The sequence below is a fragment of the Corythoichthys intestinalis genome, chromosome 18, assembly GCF_030265065.1.
Source record: "Corythoichthys intestinalis isolate RoL2023-P3 chromosome 18, ASM3026506v1, whole genome shotgun sequence".
NCBI classification, from domain to species: Eukaryota; Metazoa; Chordata; class Actinopteri; order Syngnathiformes; family Syngnathidae; genus Corythoichthys; species Corythoichthys intestinalis.
The window spans coordinates 17,332,198-17,344,996 of record NC_080412.1 but is presented as its reverse complement, the minus strand read 5'-3'; the positions used below and the strand labels follow the sequence as shown (position 1 = coordinate 17,344,996).

Below are 12,799 nucleotides of genomic sequence, written 5' to 3'. Positions count from 1 at the left end.
AAGCAACATTGCATATTTTCTCTTGCCAAGAAAACAGATCTTACCGCGTTTCAAATAGTTTCAAATAATTTCGACTGAAAATAAACAGATGAGCACATATTGAAGCATCTACAAGGACAACGCCAACTCACACATTCAGCAGGAAAATTAGTACATTAATTTCAGTTAACACTACCTAGAAGCCACAAACTATTTGCAAAAAAACAAAAAATAGGTGTCCGAGAGTTTAACATCCTCTAGACTTACTGACCAGAAAAGCCAATTGGTTCTGCTTTTGACTGGCCAGTGTTTTAAGTTGATGCTTACCAATCTGAAGCTAATGCTAACGCAAATGCAACGCTAACACTAGGAGTTACTGTGTATCTGATGATCACTCATCACAGACCTTCAAAGGCTAAAGCACATTGCATATTTTCTCCGGCCAAGACAAGAAAACAAATCTTACCGTGTTTCCAAACAAGCAAGATGGACTGTAGCCTAGCTTGAGATACATTCCAAACTCCGGTGAAGAGGGAGAGGCGCAGCAAACATATGACAGAAACTAGGGGTGTGACAAAATATCGAAATGGTGATATATCGTGATACTTTGTATCCCAAAAGGTTATCGATATGCTCCTGCCAAGAATGGAGATATTGTTTTAAAAAGGTGTTAATGTCTAAAAAAAGAAAAAGTAACAAACAAAAATTGCTATCAAAATCTTCCACCATAATAGTATCTCAGTTAACACAAAGGCTGCATTGATGGTGCTCGACGCCCAATCCATGTAGACTAGGAACGTTTGTTGATTCAAAACCAGAGCATTCACAGTCATTCTGTGATTTTTTTTTTTAGGGCATTTACAGGTCACTTGCTGTGCATTTTAGGGCATTTACAGGTCAATTCCTGTTGAGTTTGAGTCACTGCCTATTCATTTGGGTGATTCCCAGGTCACTTCCTGTTCTGTAACTCAAAATAAACAGGAAGTGACCCATAAAATACCCCAAAATCAACAGGAAGTGACTGAAAATCAACAGGTAAATGACCTTAAATGGCCAAAATTACCTCATTGCCTGGCATTGGCTGCCACTGACAGCCATAAACGTTCAATCCGTTTTAAGTGGGAGGGATGGCAGCGAATGAACGCTGCCACCCTCCCAGTTCAAATGGATTGGACGTCTACTAGTGATAAACTCATTCCAATTCGCAGCAGAAGCTTGTTTTTCTTTTTATTAGTTGTTTGTAGAATATCCTAGAATGATTTCCTGACTAATGTATCGATAATCGTTGTATCGCCATATCGTCATATTATCGTTATCGTGAGCTTTGTATCACAAATCGTATCGTATCGTGAGGGACCAAGAGGTTCCCACTTCTAACAGAAACGATGTCACAGTTTGGTCACATTAAAACTGGTATCAGTCTCTTTATGTTCTAGTCTCCCGTGCCACGTTTTTGGCTCGTCATCGTCATGAAAAAAATGTGTCGACGAAATATTGTCATGATCGTGATTGCTACAAAAAAAAACAAAAAAAACACTCAGTGTCATTGATGATGTATAATCATGTGGCTCTTCTCATATTTCTGATGTGACTTGAAATAAGTATCACTAGTAGAGCTTGAAGTACGTTTATTCGCTGACAACCTTCCCAGTTCAAATTGATTGGACACTTACCAACTTCAATGGCAGCCAAAGAGTTGATAGTTAAATAGTGTAATCGTTTTGCTGGGCTGCTAGAGGAGGGATGCGCTGCGCTGTGCTGCGCTGCAACCCCCCGACCACCCTCCCTCCCCGGGCTGGCTGGGTGGGGGTCGTTGCCCTGGGTTGGTGCCTGCGCGGTGTCTCCGCTAGTCTGCGTGGCTGTCGCTTGTTTGGCGGGGCTCGCGTGCAGCCGGATGTGATTGGGCGCGCTCGGGTGGGGGGGGGGGGGGTCCCGGTGCTGCGACTGGCGGTGGGGCGCCGTAGGGTCGGTTGCCAACAGGCTTACACTCACAAGGGATTCACACAATTACTGGGTTCTAGATCACAGAGCTCATTCACACTCAGTACACTCTACCCCTCCCAATCACTTAGCTTATTGACTTCCCCAACCGGACACTTAGACTTCCATTCTCCGTGTCAAACATCTGAACAAGACAGGTTTAAAAAATACATAAGTAAAAAAAAAAAGGAATATTGTAATCGTAATCATTAATTGACGATTATGCAGAGATGATTTATTTCTATTCCAAGATCCTAAATGTATACATGTATCGATGGCGTGTATCATAAATAACACTTAACATATTCAATGCCATTGCAGATGCCGAGCAGCCCCACATAAAAACAAACTCAGCAAAAATACTCACGCTTGCACAGATGTAAAACCAGGAAGGACATTTTTTGTTCTGCGTCCCCTCGAGCGAGCAATAAATGAGTACCTTTCATCTTCCGGAGATCAACTCTGGCCTTGGCTGTTAATCCTTACATGCACTCACAGTTTAAAGAGTCAGCTGCTCGACTGTCATTCACTTTCTCAGACACTCATTTGTCTCAACGTCAAAGTCCCTTTAAAATGGCATGCAAATTTAATTGCCATACATAACTCCTTCACTGCCATTGACAGACGTCGACATTTTAACATTTAAACAGTTCAATTTATCAGGATCGCTGACAGCTAAGGGTCATGCTGTTATTATTGATTTGTTATTAGGACATATTTACATTTTTATCACCATGTAATTACTATGTAAATGTGGAGTAACTGGTTTAGACAATGGCAATAAATGAATTAAAAAGCAAATGATTTTATGCACAACAAGCAAGTAGATGTCAACAGAGGACCCCCACCAAAATGACCCCTTCTTGTCTTTTTCTAAGCCCTGAGCCTCCCGCGCCTTCTCCCGTCCAAAGCCGCGATGGCGTGGACACGCACTCGCACGTCTACAAGATGCTGACGGATTATGAGGAACCTTTGTCAGAGCCCAAGCAGTCTGGATCCTTCAAGTACCTGCAGGGAATCCTGGAGGCTGAAGATGGAGGTAAGAGGCTTTTTCCACATTTTGACCCATCAAAAGAAACAAAACAAAAAATTAATCACTGCCATCTAGCGCTGAACTATATTGGAAAAAAACTGACATTCCGACTTTATGGGGATTTGCGATATATATTGCGATATTAAAACGAGAAGAATTTTCACCAGATGACTTAAATAGCTCTGTTTGGAAAGATTGGTTAACTCACTATCACCACATTGTATTCATTAGAGATGTTGTAATCCAATCATGTGATCGGAAATCAGGCAGATCGCGTCATTTTTCAGAGGATTTTATGTTTTTCTGCCTCATGCTCGTACAACCCTCCCTCCTGCTAAGCGGTGCGACCAAACTGTTTTTCTTGGTCATCAGTGCAGCTGGTTTTTGGTACTTAACGATGATTGACAGGTTTGTAGCTTTGATCTGGCCAGAGACACCTGGGTAGCTCTACGATAAAAGGTACAAATGCGTTAATCATTAAGCTTAGTACTCAGTCGGAAGTGTGCTGTGGCAACTCATTCATTGTGTTAGTGAGAGGCTGTTCTCGGCAGCGTGACTGTCAAAGCAAAAAAATGTTTTTTTCGATATTGGATCAGGACTCTGTATTGGCAGATTCTCAAAATTAGGTGACTCGGGTGCAAAAATATGTGACCGAGACCTTCCTAGTATTCACATGATACAGTTTAATCCTGGCTAGGGTGGTGTATCTGTGAATGATGAAGATTGGTGTATATAAAAAGGGATCCAGGTAGCAATGTCTCTGCACAACAGCGTATCTCAAGTAACCTTTGCTCATTAATATTCATAACATTAGCAACTGTTGCTGGGGGGGGGGTCAAACTCACATTTGTCCCTCATGCTAGATGCATGTAAATAGTATATGAATGAGATGTTTACTAAGGTAAACCTACCAATTCTGTTCGAAAATGTCACTGGTGCCATATTCACTGGTAAAGATGTGGAAGAACATACAAATGTTCAGTTAAAGCTTGAGGATCGAGGGCTGAAAAAGACGGGGAAAAGAGCCGACCTGATCCAGAGGTAGCTTTTTTATAGACAACTTTTTCTTGTATACATTGCCTTACACAACTGACAATGACATTCTCCTGTTTCAACAAGCTATCCTTTACCCCCATATGCCCAGTCTTTCTTACTGTATGTTTGATATCCTCTGGTTGTCTTACATCTCTGACCGTTCTTGTGGGTAATTTATATAGCTATTTTCTGTAGCGATCGCAAATGCGACAGCCAACAAACACTTATAATTTATATTTTCATTAATAACAAACCTTAATTCTATCAATTTATTTACACTTCCCACTTACTAAGGTTGTTTCTTCACAACAGAAAAGTTAAACCTGTTAAATCTAGAGCCTACCTGTTGGCATGAACAGGCTTACTACAAAAACAACAACAACTACACAAAAACAAATTCTTAATTTCTAGTTCTCAACAACTAAATTAAAAAAAAAAAAAAAATGTTCATAAATATCACGATTGATATGTGAGTAAACGCACGGCAAAACGGCATGATATGCTAAAAAAAAAAAAAAAAAAAAAAAAAAAAATTTTACTGCATAAGGAGGTGAATGGCTTCACCTTGCTGGAGTTAAACTGGTCTTTTGGACTTCGCACAAGTTGATCCATTGTTCACATCCCCCCCCTGAATTTTTGGCTTCGGGAAACGTATGAAGAAAACATCCTTCATATGTGGACGGTCGTAATGTCTAGAGTCGTTTCTACAAGTTCCATAGCAGCAGTGTTTAATCGGCATGTTCTTTTTTGAAAGATTACCGCCAGAAAACAAGCAGTACTAGCATGGGTTGTATGCGAGTGCGCTTCTATGTTGACCCCCTTCTGGTTTACGATGGTCACGTCACGCAGCCTTTGGGTCTAAAGATAGCATTTGTGCGGTACGCTATTGCAGCTTTTATGGAGAAAAACTAAAGTTAACAAAAAACAAAACAAAAAAATTGCACATACTGCGATGGGACTATTGCGCATGCGCACATTCCGATCGCGATGTTCAAACAATATATTGTGCAGGCCTACTGCCTTCCCAACCAGTCAAAATGCATTGAATGTCTGTCGCTGCCAATGGCAGCCAAGTAGTTAAAATGAATAATTAAAGCTTTACAAGTAACTCTACATGAGTGTTTGAAGCGTCTTTACTTTTTTTATATGAAATGCAACTACTGCCACGAGTAAAGGGATTCATATAGTGTTTGCGGTCGCTCCTTCACAACGCGATACCCATGCAGCATTGTTAGTCAGACTCAAGACCACAAGCACCTGGATGAGAACTCGTTTGCGCATCTGAAAGTTCGTCACATAACGACATTATAAATCCCCGCTCGGCTCGTCCGTCTCGCTGACATACTTTTCCTTTTATAGACGCACGCGGTGCTCAAAAGAGAAGGAAAACATGAGGAGGAGGGATAGGGAGGGAGGAAGGCCATGGCTCTTTAAATAGCTCGACTGACAAAGGGGAAGCAACATTTCGGGACAATAAAGTGAGAAAAATGTCCTGTCTGGAATTCCTGGAGATACAAGCGTTTACTGATAACATGGCATTGCAATCTCCTTTGTAATGAAGTTCGCGTAAATAGAGTGAGCGCATTAGTGTGAACAGATAAGTTGTTTATGGTGGGACTTGAAGAAGCACATGGTGAATGTCTGGGTGGAGGATAAAGTCCATCAAGTTGACTGACAAGTTGAGCCCCCCTAAGAGAAGAATGGCCTTTGATGGAAACAGAGCAAACACGAGCGACCTTTTACTGGAATTCCACACACACCCGGAGTAGACAGGTTAAGTTCGGAAAATTGTCGTGATTTATCTCGCTCTTATTTTTTTCATATCACAAAACTCTGGCATTTGGGTGAGGGTGTGTAGACTTTTTATGTCCACTGTAGCTTGACTGCTGATTCAGCAAACGTCCACAAAAGGGGATTTTCTTTTCTTCCCGGATGTATTGAAGCAACGTCAGCTCTTCAGATATAATGAGCCTACCTTGTTACAGCGCCAGCACAAGCAGTCCCGGCGGGCCGATTGATGGTTCGCTTCACGCGGCGTGCTGCGTGGTTGGATGTTGTTTGAAACTTGAGCACAACGACGTACGTCATAAGCCGCTAATGGAAAAAATTGAAATATAAAGGCTGAAATGTGTAGAGATTATTTTATTAATTATTACTAGTGAATTCTCTTATTTAAAATTTTAATATTTCCTATTCATTCAATTTCAACAGTAATGCATTTTTAACACTCTAAAGAAATATTTAATTTTTAATGAATAAAATATTAAAATTGGAAAAAGTAAAAAAAAAAAAAAAAAATTATATAATCATATAGCCAACTATTAAAAAATAAATGCAAAAATATTAAATATGACCAGTATGTAATCTTTACATATTTATAGTCAGACATTTCTAACATGCTAAACAGGAAATATATAGATAGACATATACTGATTATTATTTATTTAATGAAATTATTGTTAAAAAAAAAAAAAAAAAAAAATCTTTAACATGTACTTTAAAAATTTTACTTTTTATTTCAGCAAATTTTACTTAAATTTCAATGAATAAAATATTAAATGCATAAATTACTTTTCGTTTTGGTAGCCCTTTTAATTTTTGTCAGTCTGTCAGACAAAAAAAACTTATTAGTCTTTTAGTCATTTAAAAATGTGTTCGTCTTGGTCTCGTTTTAGTTGACGATTACTCAAAAATACTTTTGTCTGTGAACTTCGAAAGAATAAAGAAATAAATGAAATGTTTCCAACATTTTCACATGAACATTGACAGACGAGCATAACTTTGTAGAGTCTACTAGCACATCTTTGTGATGATAATATACTCAAGAGGAAAACAATTAATTTCAATTAATCAAACTCACCTGGGTGCCACGAACTGTATATAAATTTTTCTCAAGAGTTTAACACTCACCACGCTAAATGCTAATGCTAAGACGAATCCTATGCTAACGCTACAAGGTACATTTAATGTCTGATGATCACTCAGCACAGGCCTTTAAAGGCTAAAGTAACATGGCATATCTAGCCAAGATAAGAAAACAAAACTTACCAAACCGCACCTGATATGTATTTCACAAAAGGCAAGTCTGGAGCCTGGAGAGGACACCGGCGAGTAACCAAGTGTGGGGGGTGCAGCACGTCACATAAATGACACGACCAAACACTGCTAGGATGCGTGCCAACTACACATACGATAGGAAAATATCTCATATTGTGAACTAATGATGAAAAATAACGCAAATTTTCATCTCATTCTCGTCTCGCCAGACAGGGATTCATCTCGTTATGTTTTAGTCTCCCAAGAAACGATTGTAGGTAGTCACTAGCCACGTTTACATGCTGACTTTTATTCATACCGATTCAAATCATTCCGAATGGAAATTTCAGATCAGCTGTTTATATGTCACTTCATCTATTCCGATCCAGCGTTTACATGTGACTGCCTTTATTCCGAAAGGACGTTTGACAACTGCCGTCTGACATGCGCAGATTAATCAAAACAAAGCGTTGGAGAAACATGGAGATCGATCGTCGGAGTGCTGCTGTTTTAACTTTAACCCACTTGTTGTGTTTATGGGGTCGTATCCGCTTCTGCTGTTTTGCTCTTTTGCCTTGTAGTAGCCGGCTTTCCACCGGTTTCTAATCTGGTCAACGCTCCGGTCTATTCCGGCTTCGTGTAACCTCTCGTGAACTTTTTTAAATAGTTCACTGTTCCTCGTTTTACGCCCGTCTAAGTGAGCAATTATATTCAATTCTTTTAAAGTTTGAATTAAATACAATCTTTCCACCGGACTCCAATTAGGTGCGCTGTGCTTGGAAGCCATGTTGCAAGTGACGTTACTTACGTCACAAAGTGACGTCACCACGTCAATACGGAGCATGTGCAGAAAGAACGCAACCAGATACCATTCCGCTTCCCTGTTTACATGATATAATTTTACTTCTAATTGGTTTGGGAAAAGGAATATTCCACCCCTGTGAATCGGAATGAAATTCCATTCGGTTTGGGCCTGTTCATTCCGAATGAGGTGTTTATATGGAACACATTTATTCGATTTGAACAAATATTCAGATTGTAATTGGAATATTTGGCTCCATGTAAACGTGGCAACTGTCACATCATCATCATCATGAAAAAATTGTGAATAAAATATTGTCATTTTCATTCACGAAAACAATACTGAATTGTACTCATTATCATAAATACTGTAGTGTAAATGAATCAAAAATTAAAAACTAAAAGCAAAAATTCTAAATATTCATCAGCTTTTGAATCATGAAGGCCACAATAATTACATTTGGTATTCAAATTTGACATTCCAGATCTATATTATTATTGTACATATTTTTTTGATTAATCATTACTGTTTATGGTTTTTCTTTTTAAATTTCATAGCATTTAACTCATTGTCTATACTGACAACGATAATTTAAACCGTGAGGACTGGCTCTAAATGCTCATGTTTCAGTGCCATTCCGGTTTCCGCCCCGTTCATAGCACTGAAACAGCCTCACTTAAAATTACAAACAACCTCCTCATTGCTTCTGACGTTTATTATCAATTCTTGTTCTTCTCGATGTCACTGCTGCCTCTCCTCCCTTGGTATCACCAACACACCCCATTCTTGGTTCACTTCCTACCTGTCTGACAGCACACAATTTGTCAAATTCGGCCCCCATTGGTGTTGCCAGGATGCCAGGTGTGGGTGGGCATAAGTCTTACCTGGGGGGGCAAACAAAAAAAGCTACAATGCTCAACTAGGTCGAAATCCAGCTTAGGGCTACTGCACATTAAAACATGTTTTGTTTTCTCCTTGAGATAACTGTTGTTGTGATTTGGTTTAAACAAATAAAAGTTGATTTGATTTTAATTGACTTAGAACACATCCATAACTGAACAGTATGGACATGCAGATGACAATGTTTTTTTTAGGTAACCTATTGTGGGTCCTCGGTTTTATTAGTATTATTATAGTTCTTCTTTGTTCTGCAGCCCCTTTGAGCTCAATTTGACCCCCTTAGAATGCATCAAAATGCACAAAAATCGGCAGGAAGGTCAAGTCAGGTGCAATCTTTGATACTGTGTAAAGACAAATTCCAAATACACTATGTAGCGCCCCTTAGCAGTCCCGCCGACGCTTTGAGCCCCACTTTGACCCCCTCAGAATGCTTCAAAACTCAAACTCAACAGCCAGGCGAACACTGGTGAAATCTTTGATAAAATGTAAAAAAAAAAAAAAATTTTTTAATCAAAATATGCGTAAGTAAATGTGTTTAGCGCCCCCTAGGAACAAAACCGGCATTTCATTTTTTTTAAGGTGAAAGAGGAGGTAACAACACAAAGGTTAAAACTTAGAACACATCAGTACTGCTTGAATGGGATACCATACGCAGTGCCCAGATTGCCGTTAGTGCTACATCTAGTTTTCTTTGGGCGGGCAGAGCGTGTCCGTGTGTGGGCACTGCCTACCAATATCCCTCGGTAACGCCCCTGGCCCCCACAAATCCAAATCCCTCCCTGTCTCCACTGCCGTACATTCTCGTCCTCTGTTCCATCTTCCGCAAACACAACATTCACTTCCACTTCTACGCGGATGACACCCAGCTCTACATTTCCTCAAAACCAACCTCTTTCCTCGCACCCACCTCCCTCACACTCTGTTTAGAAGACATTAACTCTTGGTTCTCATCTAACTTCCTCCTACTCAACAGCTCAAAAGCAGAAGTCCTCCTTGTAGGCACTACCGCCATGCTCTCTAATGACAATAAGTTCTCTCTTACCATCAACAATGTACCGATCTCTCTTTCTACTCAGGTTAAGAGTCTGGGTGTCATCCTCGACAACACGAGCTCCTTCCGCTCCCATATCAACAACATCACCAGATCGGCCTACTTCCGCCTTTGCAATATTTCTCGCCTCCTTCCTTCCTTCTCTCACCCGCCATACCATTTTCACTCTTGTTTGTAGTCTAATCACCTCCCGGCTCGATTACTGTAACTCACTGCTCTTCGGTCTCTCAAATAAGTCCCTCCAGAAACTGCAGCTGCTGTAAAATTCAGCAGCATGCCTTATGACTCGGACCCCCACCACACACCAAATCACCCCCATCCTCCGTCAACTTCCAACTCTCAGTTCAAGAATCAACTACAAGATCCTCGTCATTACCTTCAAAGCCTAGCTATGCGCTCTCATCTGTATTATCTGTCTCACGCGTGAACTTCGCTCTTCCTCTGTCCTCCACCTTTCTGTCCCCCGTGTCCGTCTCACCACCTTCGGTTGCAGAGCTTTTAGTCACTGTCCCCCCCCCAGCTCTGGAACTCCATAACCCCAGATCTTTGCAATATATCTACTCTCTCACTTTTCAAATCCAGACTCAAAACACATCTGTTTACTAGTTGTATTGAGTCATCATAATCCTTTGCTCTGTTCTATCTTGACCTCATTTTTTTTAAATTACTTTTTTCCTGCTTTTAATCTAATTTTATGATTGTTTTGTTGTTATTGTTGTTGAGCTACTGTTTCCATCCTTCTTGTGAAACGTCTTTGCGTGGCATGATAAGCGCTCTAGAAATCAAATGCATTAATATTATTATTATTAACGGCACTAGACATCCAATCAATTTGGAATGGGAGGACTGAATCCAGTCAAAATGGGCTGGATGTTTAGCATTTAAGATCGTCCTTAAATTATGTACTGTAAGCACTTTTAATATCTGCGTTGCTTTGACAATTCCATTTTTTTTTTTTTTAGGCGTTTCCCCAACAGAGAGGATGAGGAACCTGAAGTCTCCAGTGCGATCGCCCGTTCCCAAGTTGGGAAGCCCGCTCCCGAGCGGCGTGCCCGGCCTTCAGAAGCTCCCACAGTGTACGCGCTGTTCTAACGGCATCGTGTGAGTATAAAAATCATCTATTGACGGCGACTGTTCCAGTCCAAATAGATTTGCACGCCTGTCGCCATCATTGGCAGCTATTGAGTCAACTTGATTAAAAATGTTTGAGAAGCAACTGCTTCAAACAAAGACCTTGACTCCACGCGGTTGACATGCACCAACAGGCAAAGTGAGCAAGGAAGTTGGGTCTTATTCACCAATGAAATCATAAACATGCACACAAAAGGTTGCGCTTAAATCCTTCTGCTTGTAAAAGCAAGTCCAGGTGCTGATGTCATGCCCATGCATTCAATATAAACAAGGACAGATCTTTTGTGACCTTGTTTACATTTCTCGTGTTGCATCTTGGTAGCGTGTGGAAAGAAGCGTTTTTTACATGTGGTTTAATTGTTTTGCACCTGTGGAGGAGGATTTTAGCGAGTCAGATGGCTCAATTTTGCTGTGTGGTCGATGAAGGGCCTGATTAAAAAAAAGTTTTGAATTCCCACCGAAAAACCTGCAAAAAATGAAAAATAGCTGCAAGCTATCATGGGATCAAACTCTGTATTCTGTCAGATCAGAATGCGTATGATTACCGTATTGGCCCGTATATAAAACTGTGTGTTTTGCATTGAAATAAGACTGGAAAAGTGGGAGTCATCTTATATTCGGGGTCTAGACATTATACCCATTCACGACACTAGATGTCAATTAAGCGAATGCTGAACTTGAAGAGTAATGTTCTCTCATGACAGATCTCAGCTACTCTCAAGTTTAACCAGTTTGCATTATTTTATTGCAATGTTTTTCCTTTTTCAGATTTGTTTCAAGACTAGTTACAGTTAGACCTCACTTTGATGGTTAATGCAGTTATTGCAATTTTGTTGTTTCATCACAATAGATTGGTTTATTTACAGTTCAAAAACCAGAAGCCATTCATTCACGAATGTGATTGCACTTTAGTTTACAGATTTAAATGTTCAGATATTAAGATTTGAATTTGGCAAAATAACATGCTTTTTCTCTCAAATATATTGTTATAATCATTTGTTTCAGATGTACTGTAATTATTTTCTGTATAAAAATTAATTTGGTGTTTAAAAAGTCTTTTTTTTTTTTTTCAACCTTGAGTCTTGAAAAAGAGGGGGTCATCTTATAATCGGGGCCGTCTTATATTGGGGCCAATACGGTATATAGTAGGGTGACCATATTTTAATTTCCAAAAAAGAGGACACTCGGCCCGGCCTCGAGATACTTGAATTTTACTCGAAGATCACTCAAAGATGCGTATGTCTCACACTTTTTTTTACTCAACAGGCTTTATTCTTCCTAAAAAAAAATAATCAAACAATAAAAAAGAATTAAAAAAGAATAAATATTTAAAAAATAATATAATGCAGACTCATGGAAATGTAGTCCAGTTAATACACACACACAGTTGGATATGTGCGAACTCAACATTTTTTTAAAATTACGATCACGACAATTGTCGTTGACAAAATGTTATTCCCACTCAATTTTTATTCTCATACAATGTTCTAAATTTTACGCAAACAATAACTGAAATAAACTGACAAGCGATTCAACCAGCATGTTTCCAAACGCAGCAGTTCAAATTCAAAACTACATTGCCCATAATGCCTAGCGCAGCTGAGCTCACTGATTGCTACCCTATTAGCGAATACGGGAGCCGAGGCAAAATCAGACTTTGCTATAAAAGTTTACTACCATCGGCAGCGCAAAGATGCGACAACAAACGGGATTTTACAGATTACACCAGTACAAATCTCCGACAGAAGTCAACAGTTGCCATTATATACGTATTTATCGTAAAAAAAACTCATAAGCAAAACAGCTATTTAGCTATACTAGCATTTAACCACTAACTAACGCAGAACAATTA

The 12,799-nt window shown here is 39.6% G+C and overlaps 2 protein-coding genes across 3 annotated transcripts in view; one reads left to right on the top strand and one right to left on the bottom strand.

Moving 5' to 3' along the window:
* Window positions 1–12,799, bottom strand: part of kcnip1b (Kv channel interacting protein 1 b) — a 104,384-nt gene that overhangs the window by 75,697 nt on the left and 15,888 nt on the right. The window lies entirely within an intron of this gene.
* Window positions 1–12,799, top strand: part of pdlim4 (PDZ and LIM domain 4) — a 58,683-nt gene that overhangs the window by 38,081 nt on the left and 7,803 nt on the right. Inside the window, exons 5-6 of the mRNA XM_057820402.1 lie at window positions 2,838–2,998; window positions 10,779–10,917. Of these exons, the coding sequence (XP_057676385.1) occupies window positions 2,838–2,998; window positions 10,779–10,917 (300 nt within the window). The remainder of the gene's footprint in view (window positions 1–2,837; window positions 2,999–10,778; window positions 10,918–12,799) is intronic.